This window comes from Eptatretus burgeri, chromosome 2 (assembly GCF_056783735.1).
Source record: "Eptatretus burgeri isolate ZD-2024b chromosome 2, Ebu_testis_v1, whole genome shotgun sequence".
NCBI lineage: Eukaryota > Metazoa > Chordata > Myxini > Myxiniformes > Myxinidae > Eptatretus > Eptatretus burgeri.
In genome coordinates this window covers 28,985,523-29,009,893 of record NC_140962.1, presented here as the reverse complement: position 1 = coordinate 29,009,893, position 24,371 = coordinate 28,985,523, and the positions used below count along the sequence as shown (strand labels likewise).

Sequence of the window (24,371 nt, the reverse complement as noted above, 5' to 3'; positions counted from 1 at the left end):
TGACGTGTCGGGGCATGGAATATATCATACTAATGGGTGCAGATCCTGTGAAGCGCTGATGCATTGCACCAGGAACTGTCGCAGGGTAGAGTCGTGGCCAAAAATATTGGCACCCTTGCACTTTTTTCAAATAACTCACAATTTTCTCGAAAAAATAAGTTGAAATTGACAAAAGTATTTGGTCTCCACAATTCTTTATTTCACTGTTAATATTACAGAACCATTGTTTTTGATTCAGAACTTAATATATCCTTTTAAATCAGAAAATAAGAAGAAATTGCTTTGACAAAATTATTGATACCGTCGACTTAATATTTGGGAGCACAGACTTTGGACAAAATAACTGCAGTCAAGCACTTCCTAAAGCCATGAATGAGCTTCCTTCACCTCTCTACTGGCAGTTGTGCCCACTCTTGTGCAAACTGCTCCAGTTCTCCCAACTGCTGTCTTCAAATCTCCCCCCACAGGTGTTCAATGGGATTTAGATCTGGACTCATTGCTGGCCACTTCAGAACAGTCCAGCGTTTTGTGTTGAACCGTTCCTGGGTGCTTTTTGAGTGTGTTTGGGGTCATTGTCCTGCTGCAAGACCCATTATGCCTGGTGTTGGCTCAGTGGTTCGGGTGGCGGCTTGGGATCCTAGGGTCCTGAGTTCAAGCCTCGTTTCCCACTGAATTAATTCACCAGGGGGTTGACTCAGCCTGCCATCCTTCCAGGGTCGGCAAAATGAGTACCGTTCAATTCCAGCTTGCTGGGATGACTGAGTCATTCGAGTATCCTGCGTCGGAGTGGCGACCCATTCAGGATTGTACCCAATAGCCAAGGAGACTGCTTCGGCAGCACCAATGCTCTGTACAGAGTATGGTCCCAATGGGAAGACCCATGACCTTCAACTCAGATCCAGCTTTCTGACACTGGGTTGAACATTGTGCTCCAAAATGCCTTGGTAATCTCCTGATTTCATGATGCCATTCAAGGCATCCAGTGCCAGAGACATCACAGCAACCCCAAAACATCACTGAACCTCCTCCATGCTTGACTGTAGGGAAGGTGTTCTTTCCTTTGAAGACTTCATTTTGTTTTCTGTAAACACAGAAATGATGTGCTTTCCCAAAAAGCTTTAATTTGGTCTTATCTGTCCATGGGACATTCTCCTTGGAGGATTTTGGCTTGTTCAGGTGTGTTCGGGCAAACTCCAGTCAGGCTTTCTTCTGTCTGTCTGTCTGTCTGTCTCTCTCTCTCTCAGCAGTGGGGTCCTCCTGGGTCTCCTAGCATAGAATCCTCTTTCATTGAGTTGGCGACTGATGGTGTGAGTTGAAACTGTCATACCTTGTGTCTGAAGGTGAGCTTGAATCTATTTGGTAGTTGATCGAGGTGCTTTCTCCACCATTCAAACAATCCTTCGCTGCAATCTTTCATCAAGTTCTCTCTTGCGGCCATGTCCAGGGAGGTTGGCTACAGTGCCATGGGCCTTAAACTTCCTGATAATATTGTGTACGGTGGACACAGAAACATCAAGGTCTCTGGAGATGGACTTTTACCCTTGAGATTGTCCATGCTTGGCTACAATCTTGTGTCTGAAAAAAAATTTCAGACCTCAGAAAATTCTCAGATTTGCTTTCTTTTCTCCATGCTCATTGCGGTACACAGTGACAAAAAACAGCAGATTGCCTCCTTTTCTCTATTCAAACTGGTTGAATGAGTGATGTTTACATTACAGGCACCTGCAACTCATCACAGGTGAGTTCAATTCCAAAGTAAAGGAGAATCACCTGCCTGAAATCTAATTATTTCTAACTTCTAAAAGGTGCCAATAATATCTCCTGGCTATTTTAGGATTTCTGTGTGGAATAAGCAAAGATTTAGTAATTGTTTTTCAACTTTTTTTTGATTTGTTCCACTGCAAACCAAATACATACATATGTGGATACCCAAAGATTTTTAAATTTCAACAATCTTCTGGAAGAAATGGTGCATTATTTGAAAAAAGTGCAAGGGTACCAATATTTTTGGCCACCACAGTCGGTCTAAAAGGTACTCAGCCATCTTTGGAGGCGGTGGTACTCGGCCCGCGGGATTGATCCCACGGCCCCAGTGCTCCGCCTCCTCAGTAAGCTCAGCACACTTGAGGCCCACGTTGTTGTCAGGGCCAGGCCTGAGATTGGCACCAGTGTTGCGAAAGAGAGGAAAGGAGTTCCGGGGGAGGTGGGGGAGTCGTATGGGGGTGGAGAAGAGGTTTGCCCAACGTGACCTTGCAGTGACAGTGGGTGAAGCCTTATGGTCCAGTTGTTAGCTCCCTCACACTTACAGCTAGCTCTACCAAGACCAACCCGAGTTATTATTGGACTAGAAAGGCACTCTTCAAAGTCGCGACGTTGATCTATATACATCCGCCCACATGATTAAATCATTATAATACTTAAACCAAGTTCAATTTGAATCGCTTCAGCTGTTCTCAAATATCACATTTTACCTGACATGGCCTCTGAACTTTGACCTCTTGATGCCAAAATCTAATCAGTTGTTCATCTTTACATCATTATACATATTTGCATCAAGTTTGGTCAAAATCCAATCCCTTGTTCACAAGTTAGCGTGGTAACAGAATTTTTACCAAACATGACCTCTGATAATTTCACTCCAAAATCTAATCAGTTCATCTTTGCATTATTAAGCAGTGCCTATAGAAAGTCTACACCCCTTTCAAAATTTTCACATTTTGTTGCCTTATAACCTGGAGTTAAATTGCATTAAATCAGACGTTTTCAACCTTTATTTACACGTCGTAACCCACAACTTTCAAGTGAAAAACAAATTCTGCAAATTTCAGAAAATTATTTTAAAATACAAAATTATAATATATTGGTAGGATAAGCGTTGGATAACAGCAATTGTAAATTAGCTCAGGTGTCGCCAATCACACACCAAGTTAATTGGCCCCCGCCTGTGTTAAATTGTGGTGATTCTGATTATTTCAGAATAAAATCTGCTGTTTCTGTAGGTTTCCTATGCTGGGTGGTGCATTTCACAGCAAAGAATCAACCATGAGCACCAAGGAGCTTTCAAAAAACCTCCAGGATAAAATTGTGGAAAGGCACAGATCAGGGGATGAGTATAAAAATATTTCAAAGGCCTTGAATATCCCCTGGAGCACAATCAAAACAATCATTAAGAAGTGGAGGGTGTCTGGTACCACCAAGACCCTGCTGAGATCAGGACATCCCTCGAAAATAGATGACCAAGTAAGGAGGAGACTGATCAGAGACACCAACAAGAGGCCAATGACAACTTAGCCATAAAGGCATGTAGCTCTTTCAAAGACTGGTCAATGTGTGCATGTGACAACAATATCCCAAGCAATCCATAGATCTGGCCGATACGATAGGGTGGCAAGAGGGAAGCCATTACTCAAAAAATCCCAACTTGAGTTCTGTTTGAGGTAAAAACAGTTTGCAAAAAATCATTCCGGAGATTCTCAAGCCATGTGGCAAAACGTTTTGTGGTCTGACAAAACCATGATGGAACATTTTGGACTAAAATGCAGAACGTTAGATTTGATGCAAACCCAACACAGCACATCACCCAAAGAACACCATCCCTACTATGAAGCATAGTGGTGGCAGCATCATGTTCTGGGGATATTTCTCATCAGCAGGGACTGGGGCACTTGACAGGGTAGAAGGGAAAATGGATGGAGCAAAATACAGAAAAATCCGAGAGGAAAACCTGCAGCCCTCTGCAAGAAAGTTGAAATTGGGACGGACGTTCACCTTTCAGCATGACAATGACCCGAAGCACACAGCCAAAGCTACATTGGAGTGGCTAAGGAACAAAAAGATAAACGTCCTTGAGTGGTCCAGTCAGAGCCCCGACCTAAATCCAATCGAAAATCTGTGGCATGACTTGACGATTGCTGTCCATCAACGATCCCCACGCAAAGTGACTGAGTTTGAACAGTTTTGTACAGAAGAATGGGCAAATATTACCCAATTAAGTTGTGCAAAGTTGGTAGAGACCTATCCCAACAGACACTCAGTTGTAATTGCTGTCAAAGGTGCTTCCACCAAGTATTAACTCAGGGGAGTGGACACTTATCCAGCCAAGATATTCTAGTTTTGTATTTTTAATTAATATTCTGAAATTTGTGGAATTTGTTTTTCACTTGGAAGTTGTGGATTACGGTGTGTAAATAAAAGTGGAAAAAGTCTGATTTAATGCAATTTAATTCCAAGCTATAAGGCAACAAAAGGTGAAAAATTTGAAAGGGGGTGCAGACTTTCTATAGGCAATGTAAAAAACCAAGTTTTCCTTCGATCCCTTCAGACATTCTTAAGTTATCGCAGTAACGAAAACCTATCATGGACAGACAAATGGACAGCCGGATGGCCAACCCAAAAACATAATGCCTCTGTCACGAGAACTGGACTATTTTGCCAGAATAACAACTGGACTATTTCGGAATGCAAAAGAATGAATTAGCAAAGTTTGGATCACCGAGGAAGACCATGTGAAAAACAATAACTTTTCTAGTTTAAAATGAAGTGAACACCTAAAATACAACTTTATGCTCTTTAAACGTAACATGCGTGCACAGCTCTGGCTCAATCTGAAATGTGACGTTGACATTTTTTCAACAATTGAACAACGTAAAAGGAAAAAGAAAATAAAAACAAAATTACTGAAACGTACATTTCAGTAAAGCGAGCAGGAAAGAAAAGATTAACATGGGCCACAGACGTTTTTGGAAATGATAAGACTCCACAAGAATACAAGAGCACGATTATTTCTCCCTCGTGTTTTTGCATGTGGATGTCACTCAAATGTAAATGGAATGGCAAACACATTTATGCAAATACAAAGACTCAATTTGAAATCATTGCCATGTTGAGAATATGCTTTAGTGGAGCGGTACAAGCATTCAACAGACATGTAAAGTGGAGAAGGAACAGGATAGGAATAAACAATAAACAAAGGACAAATGCAGAACGAGCTGGTAGTCAGGTGAAAAATATTAATTTTAAAAAGGCAAGTTTTTTTGTTTTTATTTACTTGTGATAGGAAGAAGAGACTGGTCATTGCTTTGAAGGCGCCATTTCAGGAGGCCAACATCCGTGTGCAAGGGGAACGACTTGTCAGTGTGTTTCAAGGTCAGAACGCCACTGGAAGTGAACAACTTCCTGTCTACATTGGGGTGGGTCTGTTGAAGGAGGTATGGAGGTAAGACAAGGGGTGAGCAATGTTTTTACAAAAAGGTGAGGCTCTATGGATATAAAGAATGTCTGCGCAATGAGCGGGTGAGCAAAATTGCAACGTACTTGAAGTTGAGCTCCTTTACGATCTCCATTTGCCACCATGACCTGGATCTTCCCAAATTTCTCATCATTAAGGTGCAGGGAGACCAGGCCAGCGAGTTCCAGCGAAAGCAGACCTCCATCACGCCCACACTGAACCGAAAGCTTTTCCTCCACACGTAGATGTACACTGCATACCAATTTGAGATTGTAATCATCAACACAATGTCATTACACTTCACACACTACTTTTGCATATTATGATGTAGTATTGGCATTATTAGATGATCATTGGAAAACAACACCCACAATCTTTATGATACACACTTCACTTTGCAAATTTCAAATATATTTCAATTTACTCAAGTGTGTGTTGGAGAAATGAAATGAAAATGGTGCAATGATCATAATGTATTAGTTGAGGTTATTATTATTTATTTTTTTTGGAAAACAGGATCTGGAGTTCGTAGTGGAACTGGTGTACGACACGCAACACACACACACACACACACACACACACACACACACACACACACACACACACACACACACACACACACACACACACACACACACACACACACACACACACACACACACACACTACAAGACTGTTAGACGAGACAAACACAGCCACTGAGCTTGGGGAAAGTGCCATCACTTCCTGAGGAACTCTGGGTACCATGAACGACAATAATTGCGCCACCTTTCTCACTGCAGTCAACGGGGCATTTCCTAATGAAGAATTTCCTCCTCTCCATGTATCAATATGCCAACCTATGGGGGATTGCCGGTGCCCTAATCCATTTAAATTCCGAACATCAAGTACGCATGTAGCACAAACGATTTTTTGAATCTTTGGTATGACTCGGCCGAGGTTTTAACCACCGACCTCCCAGATTCAGAGCAGATGTTCCAGCAATTTGTCCACCAAGACTGGTATTGAGATATTACCAAATAAATTAAATGTGATATTTACACATTCCACCCAAGTTTTAATTGACTTTGTTGCAAAATTGGATGCAGGTCTGTGAAACATTGTGGCTACTAAGCAATAAAGTTGTTGATTTCGTCATAAAATCTCCCCGATGATTTTCAGCATTGCTGAAACGTCACACTACTTCCACTGACACACTGTAGAAACAGCTCTCGTTTATACAATGCGTTTACTGCATGTAATACACATGCTTGAGCCTACAAAGTTAAAACGTGAATGCATATATGTATGTCTTCACATTTCCAGCAGAATGGTAGAATGGTGTAGTGTTGATGCACTTGCCTTTGAGCCAGCTTGCCTGGGTTTGATTCTCACCCAAAGTATAAACTCAAGATTGGTGCTACTCAGGCAGGGTGGTTGCATAAACGAGTATGCCATCAAAAAAACAACAACAAAAAAAAAAAACAGCCTTTTTACAGCCATTTTTCCCTGCCGAGCAGGGGCTAGCTTTTTGCGGGCTCCATGCAATCATGGTTCCCTTCTCGAGGCAATGTTTTATGCCTGGATGCCCTTCCTGACGCCAACCCTGGTCGCCTCTTACGACACAAAGGGATATGGCACACCTATTCTAGCCAGGGCATACATCGGGACCAGGACACTGGTACTCATTTCGCTGACCTCGGAAGGATGACAGGCTGAGTCAACCCCCTGGTGTTAATTCAGTGGAAATGGGGCTCGAACTCAGGACCCTTGGATCCCAAGCCAGCCACCCTAACCACTAAGCCAACACCAGGCTTATGAGTCTGCCATCACTCGGATGAATTTTAAGCTGGAAATCCTGTTAGCATTAGCTGGTTGAAGTTTAAGAGGTGTTTCACGAAGAGTAGGCAGGTTGGCGAAGGCATGTTAAAGAAATTCCAAATTCATACCCAAATCAGCACCAGTCAAACACTAGTTCTGGTCATCCGGTTCGTGAAAGACGAGCCAAAAACTTTCCCCGGCCAACCTCACAATAAGGGAAAAATAATTGTGGCTGTTAAAGTAGTAGAGCAAGCATGCACACACACCTAATCGGTTGATCAGTTCATCACACTTTATAGACAGTGTTGGCCAAAACAATCTCATGGCAAGAATAACGCTGAGTGGTCTGACAATGCCTTTCCAGCAGTCAGAGGAGGAATTTAGAATTTTAGTCAAGATACTGGCGATAACTCACCTCCACTTCACAAACGACAGCATGGGATCTTTAATGTATACCAACTTACGTCAATAGATGGGACACCCAATCCAACATGTGATGCAATGCCCTGCCTGCAAAGCACCAATAAAACAGTCTATCGTCGGTGGGGAAATCATTAAATGCACAGCTTAAGTACAAGGAGTTGTTGAAAAGTAATGCCTCCTAATCTCTTTCTCCAAAACAGGTAAAGACATTTGAATGAAAAAAAGTGCAGTCCACACATTAGTTCTTCCCACCAATGGCTGCAAAGTTCCGTGATTCTGACGCTCGATGTCTCAGCGCTAAGTTAGTGAAGATGGCAAAGGGCAGCACAACCACATCAGTAGAGTGAAGCATAAAGCACCGAAGATGAGAGTTGGGATTACTGACTGGAGATGAGAGTTACGTACACCATTACGATGCTGAGAGTAAGAGATGGTCAACTGAGTACCACCACAAAGGATCACCAGCCCAGATTTGGCTCCGTCAGATTTTCATTTCTTCCCCAAACTTAACGAACACCTTTGTGGAAAACATTTTTCTTCCGAGGATGATGTCAAGGCTGCTGTGAAGCGCTGGATAATTCAGCATGATGCACAGTTCTGTCGTGATCACATCACAGATCTACTTTAACCTTGGCGGAAATGTGTGGACGACAGTGGTGAGTATGTTGAGAAATAAACATGCACCATGGTAGAATAAAGATTGATGTTCATATCCTCTTTGTTTCATTTGAATAGCTTTACCCGTTTTGGAGAAAAAGAAGGCATTACTTTTCAACACACCCATGTACAATGTGCCCCACATGAGATTGAACCATTCTTTTATCAAAGAACTCACACAAAAAATAATCACGAATTAACAAGGTTTAACATGTATTTGTATGCCATGAAGTGATGTGAAAGCTTCATGTGTGAAGTACAAGTTATTCAATGTATCCAGCAATTTATTGGACAAATTCTCTCTATGCAGTCAATTAGTACTTCAGATATGTAAATAAATTGTGCCTTTGATGATAGAAGCATGAAATTTGGCACACTGTTCGAATATACCTTCAGGAAAAATTTTTGACTGTAGGGCCATCACAGATTTGCCCTGTGACAAAAGTAGTGGCCATTTTCCAATATGGCCACCATCAGCTGTGATAGTTCATCAAGTCCATTGTAGGGTGATTTATTTGTATTATCTACCTCATATCAGTGGTTTATGTAACTCTACAATGGTAGATAATGCCAAATTTCATTATTGTGGGGTCACAAAACTACTTATATTTTAAGTGGGGACAACTTCACTGGAGCAATGCCTTTCTAGCTACGAATGAGCACACATTAATTAAAGGGACTTGTTATGCTTCAGTTTACAGCTCAATGTGTCCAATCCATGTCTCATAAGTCTTGTGACCGTTGTCCTATCAGTCAGTTAGTGCAAAGTCCACCGCAGAGACGAAGAGTAGTACACTGCAGAGCAGCCGTCCGGCACATGCAGTGTCCTGTGCAGCCCTTCTTGGAACCACAATGTACGAGTTCCCGACAAGCTTGCGTGGCTTCTGGTAAGGTTATCCAGCATACTTCTCAGCCTCCCTTGACCTTCTTGTTCGACCCCCGTTCACTTTCAGATGGAAGGTCTGGAGCCACGATCATCATCTGGGCCCAGCATTGACCAGCCTGGTAGGCAGCCCTCTTGATGTGCTGGATGAGTGCAGCCTGTCGGAGGCAGACAATCGATTGCTCTGCCTTTTTGAGTGAACAGCTGTTTCCTTGCTTTGTTGACACACTCCTGGCTACTGGTGTGATCATATAGCAGGAGCACAAATCGCTCCAGTGGCCCCAGCCATTTTTCCATGGATTGTGGGCTTAGCCTAGCAACCAAGGCACAGAATGCTGGGGTGACATTGCCATATGTGTTCCAGGTGGCCCATGTAGTCCTCTTGCCTCTAAAACAGGACATCGTGTCATACCCAGTGAAGGTGTGGGACATCGGCAAGGCGACACACCGATCAGGACCCAGTGGTCGAGCTATCTCATGAGCGGCAAGGAACCGAAAGCTCTTCCCAGCACCAAATGCAACCCACAGTTCAGATATGTCGAGGCGCTGGGCTGATGTTATGGCCAGAACTACAAACATCTGTGTCAACTGTGCATATTGACATTTTGTTGTGCCCTTGCCACACAGCATCCTCGAGGTGGAGTTGGATGCGAGTGTCGGCCTCTTCATGGGTGCATGGAGACATCTTGGCGATTTGTGCAAAGCACATCAGTATGGGATGTGGTGATAATCTGTTTGGCGGTGTTGATGCCTGCTGCATTCGGTGCCAGGAAGGAAAACAACTCAGTCTTGTTGTAATCAATGTGGAGAAACACCTGGAAATTTCCAGGAATTGCACTCGATGGATCGACACGTCTCATAACCCCCTTACCTCTCTTGCTGAGAGTGTCAGCCTTCAAGCTTTCAGGCATGTACACATCCTAGATGATGTCTAATCTGGTTACATGCTGAAGCTGTGTTGTGATGTATGGCACGAAAACATCAGTGGCATAACCCTGAAATGTCTTTGCAGTCCCAGGTCGCAGGATGTTGATGGCAGCGCCATCAAGGATGGTGACCTGAACTGTGGAGTGGAGACATTCTCTTTTGCAGGAGTAAGGTCTTGCAAGCAGCACAAGTCAGACATCGTCCCAGTTCTCAGGACACCAATCTGTGACAGTGCTGGTGGACAGGCCTGATTTTCATGTTAGAAGAACTTGTCCAGATCACCATTGCTTATCTGGGAGGCAATGTACACTCTAGAGAAGAGTGAGCAGTTATTCTTCAGGGATGACAGCTGTTGCTGTTTGCTTGACTTCTCTCTGACTGGAGGCCATCTGAAGAGATGGAGGTTGTTCCACTTGACAGGATCTGCAATGGGAATTGTTTGGCTGACAAGTCTCTCCTTTACACATGTCTTATACAAGTTGAGTAAGTTTCTCAATCTGGCGTACCATGTCTGCCACAGCTATAGATGTGTTGAAAGCTTCATTCATTCATTCATACACACACATGCCTGGTGTTGACTTAATGGTTAGGGTGGTAGGCTTTGGATCCTAGGGTCCCGAGTTCAAATCCAGCTCAGCTGTTGAATTAATACCAGGTGGGATTACCTTGACCTGTAATCCTTCAGAGGTTGGCAAAATGAGTGCCAGCGTGCTGGTATACTGTGTCGGAGTGGCGACCCGTCCAGGATTGTGCCCAAGAGCCAAGGGGACTGCTTAAGCAGCACCAACGCTCTGCACAGAGTATGGTCCCAATCTCCTCCTTTCAAAATCCTGTGAACCATGGTCTTTGATGTGTTGAGCTGCATAGATGCACACCGTACTTTCCTTTTAGGAGATGTTACAAACACTCCACTGACTTTTGCAAGTGTTTTGGTCTGAGGCTTGCACAGTTTAAATGGCAAGCCATAATCAATGGCACCATGATAAATTTTGCAAATTGTTTGTGGTTGGTGCAGGCTCATTTCTTTTATATTCCTGCTTGAAACAGTGCTGAACTACCACTCCCAAGTGGGTTTCTTCAAACTATGCTGGAAAACACCGCTTTGGATTGTGAGCAGTCACAATTTCATTAGCCAACTCTGGAAAGAGCGAAACAAGAATGAAAAACAAGCAGAATCAGGTGCGCTGGTGTGTCGTTTAAATCCAATGTTTTATTGAAGCTGGTAATATCCGCTCCCTCCGATAGGGGTAAGTGATTAAACCACAAAGCACCATTCCCTGTGTGTCGGTGAAAATAGCAATTAGTCTCCCCTAACAACTCTGGGTTTGCCAAATTTGACGGGGAACGGCCAAGCCGTTTTCAATTGCACTCGACAAGGTTTAGACATACAGTACATACATACCCACAGAGAATGGTCGTTTTTCAGTATGATTGGAATAAAAAAGTTAATTGAATTACAAATCATTCATTCTTATGTGGGACACCCTTTTCATCATTTATGCAAGGTCTTATTAAAACCTCCCCTCGAGATGAGAAAGATACCTTTTTAATATCAAGAAAACCATAAAATGAACAAATTGGAGCTCCGTTTTTAGTTTCTCAGCATGAAGACGAGTCCTACTTGGCGCTTTGAAAGACAAATCTACCAGCCGGATTATTTTATGTCCCTGGTGGTAACTTTTCTTCTTCTTTTCAACAATTAAACATTACATTATTGTTGTTCTCAAGTATCCCATACGTTTTCATTTACTTGCTGTTTGGAACTTGTTCGGCTTTTTCAGTTAGCCTCTCGTGCTCGACAAGCTTCCTAATATAATTATTTATTCGTATACATGGTCGAGACTCGTGGAAGAGCTAAAGCAAAATGGAAGGGAACAAAATGGAAAGGGAGAAACACCAGAGCAGACGTGCCAGTGAGAATGAGATCAAGGGGAGGGGGGGGGACATGACAGTGAACAAGCTGCACGTAAGCTGAATGAAATAGAGCAAGAAGAGGAAGGGGCAGATGGGGATGAAATAGAAAAGGAACAAACCAAATGACAACTAACAAACGAAAAGAGGTGGGAGAGAGGGGAGAAATCACAATAAACTAGAAAAGGGGAGTACGTGGGAATGGGGTCATTCAGGGTAGAAGAGATCATAAGTATGGATGGGGTGGTGAACTTCTGCGGTGGTGATGAACAGATGTCTTGAAGCCCTGGAGGGAATAATGGGACTGAACAGATGGGGGAATCTGAACAGACTCTTAAAATAGAAAGATAAAGCTGAAGGCCAATAAAAACTAGTTTTTCGTCAAATATTTTGTACATTAGTAGGGACCCACATCATGTAAAATGTGATTTCTCTTACGCCTCTTACGACACAAAGGGATATGGCATACCTATTCTATGTAAAAGGACCCACATCATGTAAAATGTGATTTCAAATACTCAACCTCTCCACCCCTTCCAACCCCACCTCCAACTGTCCTTCCCACCAACTTTCTTCTTCAAGTCAGCAACCCCCTCTGCCAACCCCCAAGTTCGCAACCTCCCTTCCCCCCTTTCGTAAATAACGACTGAACAATGTTTAATTCACAATCTCGTCTCCTTTTATTCTCATCCTTAACATTCCTGTTTCCATTCCTTAAGAACAAGCTTAAAATTAAATAACGATGGAATAACATTCAATTCACAATCTTGCGATTCTTCAGTCTAAAGAAGTGGTCAAAGTTCAACAGAATCAGAAATTCATGTTTGGTTTCATGAATAAATAAATATGGCTTCACTTAACACTTAATCATCGTTTTTTATCTTGAACATCTCTCTTGAAACGAAGATTTTTATGTTTTTTGGTGTTCTTGTACGCTTGATTGATCCTGCCCCCAAAAACTGCTGATGGGATAACGTCATTATCATGTGACCCACCAAGTCTTCTTCAGAACACTTTTGCTTCCAGATTTGTGTTTACGTGTGGCCTACATACACTTTATATATATATTGTTGCGGATTTCGCGCCCGCCGGCGTGCTGACGGCCACGTAACTCGAATCGCAGCACGTCGCCCACCGGACGGACAATCCAGTCGTGACCCTCTCGGACTAACGCCGGGAACCAGTCACGGGTGGACCTTTCGGTCTCACCGCGATCGAGCCAATCAGCCCCCGCGTGGGATAGGGTTGCTCGCCGAATTCGACCTACCTAAGTACCCACGCGGAGGGTAGACCGGGCGATCGCACCTCGCCGCAGGTCGACTTCGGACACGGGCCACTTAAGCGACCCGTTCCGTACTATCAGAATAACCGAGCGGTGTTATCGTCGACCTCGACGGTTCGATTAATTATCGGGCGTACTCAGCCCACTACCAACCCTTTACGTGAAGCAAGATGAGGGTTCAATGGGGGAAAAAGACGAAGCGAAGCGGGAGAACAGTTCAACAATAAAGCACATTTATTCGCGGCACACGGGAAGCACACAAATACAATTCCACCAAAAGCACACAAAAAAAAGAAAACACAATTCCATTTACACAAAAAGCAAATATAAAAGTGAAAACACAGTGCAGAGCTAATACCGACTACCGAGCACACGGCAACACTTATACAATTCTACCTCACAGACGGCGCCGACAACACATACCCAAAACCAAGGAAAAGAAATACCCTCAAGAATGAGGCAGGCCTGAGGCCGAGACCGGGTCGGGCCTACCCGTCTGGTGATGAGACGCGGAGCGGCGATGGCCCCGCAACCCGCGGGCCTCGCGGACAGTGCCTGGCAGGGGGTGGGAACGGGGCCCCCTTGGTCGCACTATCTCAGCGCGGGGGGAAACAGGAGGGGGTTGCTGATGCTCGGGGTATAGAGGATCTTTATTATCCCTGGTGTGCGTCTCCACCTCGGCCAGGTCGCGCTGCCGGCCTCCCTCGGGCGTGCAGCTCCTGGCACCGACGCGAGCACCCCCTCGTCCGACTCTCTTCAGCTTCTCCAGCCACTGCAGGCTTCGGGCTCCAGACTTCCACACTCGTCCCCTCCGTTCCGACTCCTTCTCGTTCTCGTTCTCCTCTTCGTTCTCGTTCTCGTTCTCGTTCTCGTTCTCTTTTTTTTGCTGACTGACGAACACCGTCCTTTTATCCCCCCGTAACTTCGCCTTTGACCCCCTCCCTTTGACCTTTCACCTCGCTCCCCATTGGCCCGAGAAAAAGTGGGCGTGAAGGCTTTTTGATCCACAAATTTGCATATATCGATCGTTCTGGAGGCGGGGCCAAATCGCCCCTCGCTCACCGATTGGACGGCAAAAAGTGGGCGTGTCGTTTTTGATCCGTTTTTGAAGCACAAAATCCGTGATTTTGTACACGCTGTTCAACGTGCGCCCTGCACGAGTCCAACACCGGTACCCACAGCGGGGCAAGAACGGTGGCGATGCTACGGTTGCGAGGTGTGACGTGAAGGTCGTGGCGGTTGTGGTGAAGCGGTGGTTGTGGTCGGTGGTTGATGTTGTGGTTGTGATGGTAATCATGGCGGTTGGTCCAAAATAAAGATAGTAAAAGAAAAACGGCTATCCTGAAGAGTCGCAGCTCGCATAAATGACATGTATTCCCACTAGACAACGGGTTTGGGCCTAACTACACATGTACTTACCGAGATACCTCACCTAAGGGACCTGAATGGTGGTTTGCGAATTTGGTAACCACAACAATATATATAGAAACACCGTAATTGCGTCATCTACTAAAATTAAAATAATAATTAAAAAAAAATTAAGCGATTTAAAGCCTGACGCTATCCCCACGAAGATTAGAGATCATTTTAATGGAAAAGAAGGAAAAGGGCAGAAAAGCACCAGAAACTGAGGTTAAGTAGTGTACTGTTGCCCCGGTGGTTGTACAGTTATGTTAAATCATTGTTAATTAACCTACTGTACATCACTCACTCACTACATGTGCACGTACATTGTGAGGAGAGTCCCATCCAGTATGGTAATAAGCTGTGCTGCTGGTGTCACAATTATATACCCTTTTGCTTTCAAATGAGCACATTTCTCATTACTATAAAAATCACAGAGAAGTGTTACATCAAAATACCACTAAACTCCACATTTACCATGTTTGAGCTGTAAGATTTATGACTTCCCAGTTGTTATTGCCAAGTATTTTGTTGATGTTTGCCCGACTGTTGTGAACGCCAGGTATTTCATAAACGATGTCATCCCCAATTTCCACCTCGGGTTCAGACATGTACAGTCTGCAGCACCTACATGCATCACGATTTTGACGATCATCATAACATGAGGATTCTTGATTAGAAATTATTCGTCAAATTTACTTTCTGACGAGTCCGAGGTGAGTTGTGCAGCCATTATTTTTTGTATGGTGAGACAATTGTACCCGTAATGATGTCACACAGGATGCAATGACCATGTATTTTTTCTGGAATTTTTAGGGGCAGTACCAGCCAGGTTGGCATTTTTAAACTTAAACACCTCAAAAAACTATTAAAATTAAACTCACGTTCAGTTCTTTGTTTGTTATTTACAAATCAAAAAAAACAAACCATAAGGTCATTCATGATGGCAAAAAATAATATACAACCGGAACTCCTTGGACAAAGACCTTTATAATACGTTTTGCACAGTCCCTAATTGAGTTGTTGAAGAGAAAAATCATCGGAAAGACAAACAGAATAAGGCTATTATATATACATATATACAAGGTGACTTGAGGGATGACAAAGATATTTATCTTCAGTGTCACAATACATGACGGTGAACATATGCACATCATTTGGTTTCGCGATTCGATCAAAGATGGTAGCCTGGTGGCCATTTTAGTTGTACAAACCCGATGTTGAACACATCCTGAACCATTTCTCAGACATGCATTTACCCATCTTGTTCAAACTTGGCACACAGATCATGAATGATGGCTTACATATGCACATTATTTTTACTGAGATTAGATCCAAGATGGCCGACTGGTGGCCATTTTATTACTTAAATGTGTCCCAAACCATTTCTCGTATATGCATGGTCCAATTTTGTTCAAAATTGGCACAAGTACAGTACATGATGGCATATACATGCACCTGAATTTATTTTGCAATCTGCTAAAAAGATGGCCGCTTGATAGACTGGCAGCCATTTTAGTTGTAAAATTTTTTTTTTTTTTTAAACCCAGTATTGAACATGTCCTCAACCATTTCTCGAGCTTATTCTATTTTTTTTCATACCTATACCATGAAGCATCTTTCATGAAAATTAAAAAAAAATTCTGATTACTCTTTTCAATTTCACCCCAACCATCTTTCAGTACAGTTTACAAAAACTGATCAGACAGCATTTTCAACTGAATGATCATTTTCTATTGTCTCTGGTTATAGAATTTCTTTTACACATGAATAAATATTATTAAATGTTATACTGTTTGTGTAATTCAGTACGTCTCCCCTAAAATATATGAACATTGAATCCCTTTTGTGCAAAATTTGCATTCCAATCAAAAACATCTTCCATGTCACATGACCAACTATCTTACACAATATAATTACGTGACCCCAGATCATTAATAATCATGACCGAATAACCCAATCGTACGCAATATTCCGTGTCACATGACCACTCAAGTCAGTTGCTCATACACATAAATATTGTAAGTATGAGATAGCCCTTTAACTCTGTGCAGCAAAATTACGAAAACCACAGGGACCATGATACAACTTCAAGAATGCCGAGCATGAGATGAAGAAATATGATGAATTTGGATGAGGTGAAATCCTAAAATGGCTGCGATTTCCCACATTCATCAGGATTTCTATTGCTTGTTACTACATTTTCAGCATGGGCAACTGTTGCTGCACGGTTCTGTATACAGCCTTAAGTGCTTGGCTTTTACTTGCCACCCGCCGCCATTTTTAACAGCACTATACTGGATGAGATCCTGATCTAGGACATCTGCTATTTCAGTTAACTCCTTCCTCCACTTAGGGGAGTAGTGGTAGAGGTTGTGAAGACACTTAATACCTTTTTTTAATCTTTGAAGTACATATGGTTTTCCTTGAGCACATACAAACACACATATCTTTGAAGCGAGTCCCTTGGCAGGCTCAACAGAAAGAGCGAGACTTCACAGCATCAAGCATCTCAAGCTAAAATTTGTAGCAATGCACCCACTGCTGTGACCCATGGTACATGGTCTTTGAGCTTTTTGGCCACTCTGCATTTAATCCCCATCACAACTGATGCTCCATAAAAACTGCATCCCACCAAATCTGATGTCACAGAGAGCTACTTTCAAGTCAACTTCAGAAATGGGTGATTTTATACCTTCAAGGACACCATTAGCTGTTCCATTATTGAGTGGAATGATGGCTGCTAATGTGGTTACTTGTTTTCCATGGTGCACAAAAAGTATATACACAACTTCCTGTTATATCACTGTGGTGCCAGAAGAGCAATCAGCCCCATCAGCTTGGTTTGGGTGATACTTGAAGTAAACTCTGCTGCCTCTTTTCATTTCTCCAGGTTTCCCCAAGATTTTTGGGGGAAACAATATGTTGTCTTTTGGCAATTTTTTGTCTGACTTGAGCATAGCAGAAGGAAATCTGTATGTGGTGGATTGTTCATAGCCAGCCCACACGCAGTGGTGAACAGAGCTCCAAACCAGTTTCTTTGATGATTGTGAAGTGTCAAAATCCCATGCCTATTCATAGTTTTGGTACTATCGGCTGTACCTGATCTTTTCTGTTCTACAGCAATTTACTTGGACATGGATAAAAGATGACCCTTGCTTCTGGCATGCCTTTAGAGGGAGTCTTTTCAGAAATCGTTGCTGCCATCACTCAGCCGATTCTTCACATTTTCTGGCGTTGTGTCTGGATCACAATACATAGTATCTGCCTCATCCTAATATCTCAGCCAAGAAAATTCAGTTAACCAGGTTTTCTGGAATTTCCTGTCCCGTACTTGCACGTCATACTGGTTATCATCTGCCTTGTGGTCAAACCTCGTTTTCTTGGCAGGCTCAACAGAAAGAGTGAGACTCAATGTTCAATCCAGACAGAACAGGTGGTCGTTTTTTGCCAGCAAACGCCAAAAAAAAGATTTAAATAAAAATTTGTATCTATAATGGGCCAGGATAGAGAGTTGCAAAATAAAAACAACAGGCACTGATCTATTAATGTCTCCTTAGGACCCTGTATCAACTGCAGTTTCCCCCATTCAATATCACTACCACAGTAACAGTAAGAGTAATAATCAGCCCGAGGACTCAATCAGGAGCAGCAGCCTTCATTGCCACAGCTAATAAATCGTTGCTAGGTTGGGTAATTGGTTGATCAATAATAAATGATGGTATAAAGTCCGATGACTAGAGGGATTGAAGGTCACGGCCCCACCCTATCATGGCGCATGTGAACTGCATTTACTCTGCATTTTCTGTTGAAAATAACTTTGAATCATGTCTACAATTAATTACTATGTAAGAAAAAAATATGTACCAAAGACCATTTGTGCAGTTTACTGTCAAATGTCGTCGTAGTGGTGAAATGGAATTTACACATCAGGAATCGTATCGATGGTATACTATCAGCGGTTGATAATTCATACATCTGGAATCGAGACAAATCATCAGCCTCATTGCTCGTGGGATCTGCGGCCGTGCATGATGAAGCATATGCAGCAGCATTTGCTGAGCTTCGTCGAGTGGGTGTGCAGAATCATAAATGGATCTCAGCAGCAGAAAACACGAGGCTCTGTCTCTGTCACTGCCACACGCAGTGAGTCACAAGCAACGTGGAGATATTCTAGGGAGAGGAGTAGGACCCATGTCTTTGGGGGCACCCTCTTCTGAGACATTGTGGAAGTACCACATGTCTTATAGGAGGGACCCGTCCCAATGAACCCAGCCGTACCATAGACTGTTCACTGCATGCAGTGGACTGGTCTATGGGAAGAGGGGCGCCGCTTGAGACACCACGTGACTTACCTCGTTTACTCCCTTTTTGGCACATCATCCCTACACCCTTTCCCTTTTCTTTTTTTTTTACTTGTGCTACATTATATGGTGTCCTGCCTTCATCTTGGAAAGTTGACAATGTTACCCATTTTATAAGAAGGGTTCCAAGTCTGATGCATTCAACTAAAGACGATCTCCTCACCATAAGAAAAGTGATGGAGAATCAGTCATTGCTGCAAACTTCAGACATTATAATTTCTCTCACAATACAATCTCTGATCGTCAGTTTGGCTTCCACCTTGGAAGTTGCTTATTCTCATTCAACAATGGTTGTATGCACTGAATGTTAAACAAGAGATCAGAGACATCTTTCCAGCTTTCGATACTGTGGCACCCAGCCTTACTTTCCAAACTGTCAGTCTGCACATGATATTTGAGGGTCACTCAAATGGTTATCCGATTTACTCTGCGAGCAGAAACAAGGAGTTGCTCTTTATGGCAAATACAGTATCTTGTGAACTCCTTCTTGAGGCTGGTGAACCGCAAGGCAGAATTTTAGGACAGACCTTATAATTGGTCTTCAATAATCATCAATGATTCTTCAGCTTCTATGGAAAATCCTCTCAAATGCAATGTGTATGTTTCCTTTTATCAACTATCAGTCTGTAAACCTGCTGAGCTCCTCCATGAGCCTAGATTTCTGTATAAAAATGTTTTATGTCAAGTTTGCAACTTGGTTTTATTTTGGATACAAGTCGAGGCTCAGGGAAGAGCTAGAACACAAAATGGATAAGAATGCAACAGAACAAAAACAGCCGCAGAAAGAAGGGTGGGGTGGAAATACCAACACCGGGGCCAAAGCACAAATTACATGGAGAGATAGACAAACAAGGGATGCAGGTAAGAATGAGGGGTATGGGAGGACGCAGGGGTGAACATGATGTATACAAAAGCAAACTCTCAGGAATGAACTCTCAGTGTGTGGACTCATCCAGGATTGTGCCCAATAGCCAAGGAGACTGCTTAAGCAGCACCACTCTGCACAGAGTATGGTCTGGATGGATGGATGGATGGATGGATGGATGGATGTTGGCTCCATAGGTGGGAAAGAAGAGGAACAAATGAGTGGAGGTGAGCAGCGATTCAGGAATTTGGGAGTTTCATCAGAAGAGTGTTGCTGGTGGACCACGTGCGCCCTACAGAAACCCCGGGGGGAGGGGGAGTGGGGTGAGATGAGGGGGAAGAGGGAGCACGGAAAGAGCAGATGGTGCAAAGACCAGAAAGGAGGTGGTGGAAGATAGCAGAGGCCACCGACCTGTCTACGATGGGAAAGTGATTGGCACATAAACTCAGCTCCATCATGGGAGATTCCAATGATCTTAAAGACCTTGGTACCCACGGCATCAGGCTGAGCAAGATGTGAGACAGGGGTGCCAGCCCAAAGGGTAGAGCAGTACTCCATCAAGCTGTGATTGATAGCCTTGTAGGTTGATAAGAGTTCAGGTGTGCCAAGGAAGGACTTTGCACGACAGAGGATGCCCAGTCGGAGGCCAACTTTGACACGTGGTTTGCCCAAGAGAGATCATGGCAGATAATGAGACCCAAGAGTTTGAGTGATTGAACCTCAGATACAAAAAGGATTTATCATTAACATAAGCAGAGAGAGTCTGGCTTACATATCGTGTACTTGCCTGTCCATGTGAGTGGCTGGGACAACTGGTGCAATGGTTTCACCCCCGACTCCTCTGCGCCTTCCACTCTCCTCAGCCACACTGACCCCCTCAGATACCAGCTTCTCCACGAAACTATCCACCTCCTTTCCTCGGTTCCCCAGTTTCATGGCACGGCCAGTGGACCTGTCAATAAAGTAAGTGGGTAAGTAAAAAATGAGAATGCAGATATAGATAAACAAATTGCATTAGTATTGGAAAAAAGTGCATTTACCTTTTCGACAAAAACTATTTTACTTCATTTATATATGTGATCGAGTCTCATGGAAAAGCGAGAGTAGAATGGAAGGGAACAAAATGGAAAGGGGGAAACACCAAGAGCAGAGGAGTCGTGAAAGAAAGATCAAGGGGTGGGTGAGGGCTAGTACTTAACAGACTGGTACTAGACAGACTGGGGAAGTTGATTCCGCATGAGAAAGAAAAGAGGTACAAATGAGTGGAGGTGACAGTGAGCCTGGATTTTGAGAGTTTAACAAGAGGGTTACTCGCAGACTGTGTGTGCCCTACCTACAGAGACCTGAAAGGGACAGAGGCAAGAGAAGGCAGAGGGTGGAAGACCAAAAAGAAGGTAGAAGAATAGTGTTTGTTTTTGCCATCAGGGTGACACAAACGTGGAGAATAATAATAAAATGATTTTTTTTTACAGCGCGTGCACTGTATACAATTGCACCGAGTTTGAAATGTCCCCGGTGTCTACCACGTCTAACACGTCTCCGGTGTCCCGGTGTCCCCCCCTCCCCCACGTACCTGTGACAGCCAATGACGGCCGTCCGGAAGATGTAGTGCGTATCCTAGACCGAAATGGCGACAATTGACGGAAATACCCGAGTATTTCAATGGAAATTTGTGAAACTAACGTGTTATATATGTGAAAAACATTGAATTTATTTTTACTACTTTCCAAAATTACACTGTGGGAATCAAGTCTGGAGAAACACACTTACAAAATCATACAATATCGTGAATATTATATTTGTAAATCGACCGAATCTTGAATTTTTTTTTGTAATTTACGATGTTGTATTTTTCCGTGTCAGACTGAGTTTTTTGTTTCAAGTCACCGATTCCGGGAATTCTGTCTGTTTACTGCGATCACGGGAAAAATAAAAAAATTAAATCACTGGCTGAGCATTTATCAACCCATAAATCACAAATTATAATTTTCGTCCTTCACAAAATCAACCATTTTTATTGTCCATGCTCACCGTGATGAAGCAGACAACATCTTGGGTCGTTCTGTCTCAGCCATGTCTGTGAGAATTGCTGGTGCTGAGGAAGCTATGCCTTGTCCGGTTGTGCCCAAGCTGCTTCCATAGTTTCCGTAGCCAGGAGGCTTTTTGCCAAGGCGCTCAGCCTCTCGTCGTGCCAGTTGCAGTTCCTTTGCTTTTTTCCGCATTTCGGCCTTAGCCTCCCGCTCTTGTGTCTGTAAAGGTAGGTACGGGACAATAATTTCATAATACAGTGATGTCATCGTGGACAAAACTATCTTCACGATACTACAAAAAAAAGTCTCAAACTAGTGACCTGTGAAAAGTGATAATTGTACTCCAATCACCCACCATTTCTTACCTCTCGCACAGCCTTAAAAACTTTCTCCTCATGAGAGTCCATGTCGGTGAAGGTTCGAATCTGAGCCAGACTCACACTCTCACGGTAACCCAAAGCCACAATCTCATCAAACGCAAAGATGAGGTCAAAGCAACGCTCGGCAATCTCTCCTTCTTCCAGCACCTTGCAATATTCTGGAACCTTGACAAGCACATCATAAACACTTTATGGTGACAATATTAAAATACAGTATAGTAGATCCTTACTCAATATAGTAAAAAAAACTTTTCAGTTGTATTAGCCCATTGCAAGTAGACGTACAGGGGTAGTTCAAAAAGTTTTGCAACTCAGGTATGTAGAAACAAAGTAACAAGTTTTCAACTTTATTCTCATTGTAATATCTCTTCAACTCAGCACTGGCCCATTTGTTCTTCGAACTAGCAATGATAGAAATCTTCTGGCCGCTCTAATTGTTAACGGTGAACTTTAAGGCATCGTTGTCTTGAAACTGTTTACTATGCAGCTCAGACTTCAGATGTCAGAACAAATAATCATCACCTGGCGCTAAATCTGGGCGATAAGGTAGATTATTCAGCTGTTCGAACCCACAATGGCAAAGATGGCCTGTGAAATTCCGGCTTTATGAACTGGCAAATTATCCTGCACCAGTGGAATACGAAGCCTCAACATCCTCCAGCGATTTTATGGATAACTTCACTCGTACAGGCCACTAAAGTCAGCATAATACTGACCAGTGATTTAAATTTTGTATGGTTATGTCTTCAATCAGCAGCACCCCTTTTGAAACCCATAAGATGCTGGTCATAAATCTTTCTGGCTGAGGACTTGCTGCAGAACTTCTTTGGGGATGGAGATGCCTGGTGCTTCTGCTGAATTGATTCAGTGTTGGCATCATGGTCCCAATGGTGAACCCACATCTCATCACCAATAAACAGATGTGACAAAAACTTTGCTGAATCAGCATTGAAAAACTCCAGCAACTCTTTCTTGAATTCCACTGGATGGTGGCAATCGTGCACATGAAGGTTTTGAGGCACCAATCTAGCAGGAACCTTTGACGTGCAAAGATGTTCATGGATAATGGTTTTGATGCTTCCAAAAGAAATGCCAAACTGTTTTGCAAGTTCTGCCACATTGATTCAACAATCAGATATTATCATGCTTTCCATAGCAGAGATTGTTTTAGGACTGGCCGCATCAGATGCATCTTACGTTATCGATGTGGATTTCAAAAATACAATCGACACACAAAGTATGCAAGTTTCAAAACTTTGTAAATTCGCTTCTTAATAGTATGTATACTTTTGTTACTCTGAGCACGTGTAGCCAGGCAGTAAGCACAAGTTTGTATACCCCCTTCTTAATTGTATCCATACTTTTGTAAATCCTAGCACACGTGGCCAAGCAGTAAGTGCAAGTTTGCTTTTCTTCCTTCTTTAGAGCAGACATCTGCAAAAGTTGCCTCCCTCCCCACTACTGATCCTTTGCTTCACATGTCTAAATAAATAAGTGCATTATTAGTTTTGCAAAGATAACATCACAAGTTGTTGAGAAAGTAAAATAAAAGCTTTTCAGCTACACAGGTTTACAAATAGATGCCACAAACGTCAAACAGTGCACATATTAAAAGTGGAGGCAGCACCAGCGATGCTCAACATTACTATCGTCATTATATGAAAACACACCAAAAAGTGGTTTTCTGTTATACTTGCATTAATCTCAGAATGATGAAAGAGCTAAATAACTAACGACAGATCAGCATCTGTTGCACCTATGAAAGATGCTAATGTAGCTGAAACAGGTACACCAAACATTTGGCATATTGTCCAGATCTACAGGAGAAAACACTTGCTGATGATGATGATGATGATATGTTTCATAAAAATTAATTTGAGATACCATACTGGAGTGTAAAAAAAAATTAAAAAGATAGGAAAATAGGAAGATGGCCACAAAACATTGAAGATTGATGTACACATGCTTTGAGTATACTTTCAGATAGCGAGCAGCAAAATGCAACACTCCCACATACAAGCTTGCCACTTACAACATGACAGACGAGAACCGCACACGGTAAAGCACATACCTTCAACCAAGTACAGTTTACAGTTTACAGTTTTTGATCCCTCTGAAAGGCTGGATCTGAACCAAAATATAATCCGCTTGTTCTTCTCACCTACCCAATTCATCCACCAAGTTTTGTCATAACCCACCCACACTTTTTGAAATATCA

General features: G+C 42.9%; 1 protein-coding gene across 2 annotated transcripts in view; it reads right to left on the bottom strand.

Moving 5' to 3' along the window:
* ARCN1 (archain 1 coat protein complex I subunit delta) overlaps positions 1-24,371 on the bottom strand; it is a 41,211-nt gene that overhangs the window by 11,513 nt on the left and 5,327 nt on the right. For both annotated transcript variants that reach the window (XM_085852260.1, XM_085852265.1), the window contains 5 exons: positions 22,139-22,318; positions 21,775-21,992; positions 20,531-20,695; positions 5,314-5,479; positions 5,048-5,195 (listed from right to left, as the gene is read on the bottom strand). In XM_085852260.1, coding sequence (XP_085708386.1) covers positions 5,048-5,195; positions 5,314-5,479; positions 20,531-20,695; positions 21,775-21,992; positions 22,139-22,318 — 877 coding nt within the window. The remainder of the gene's footprint in view (positions 1-5,047; positions 5,196-5,313; positions 5,480-20,530; positions 20,696-21,774; positions 21,993-22,138; positions 22,319-24,371) is intronic.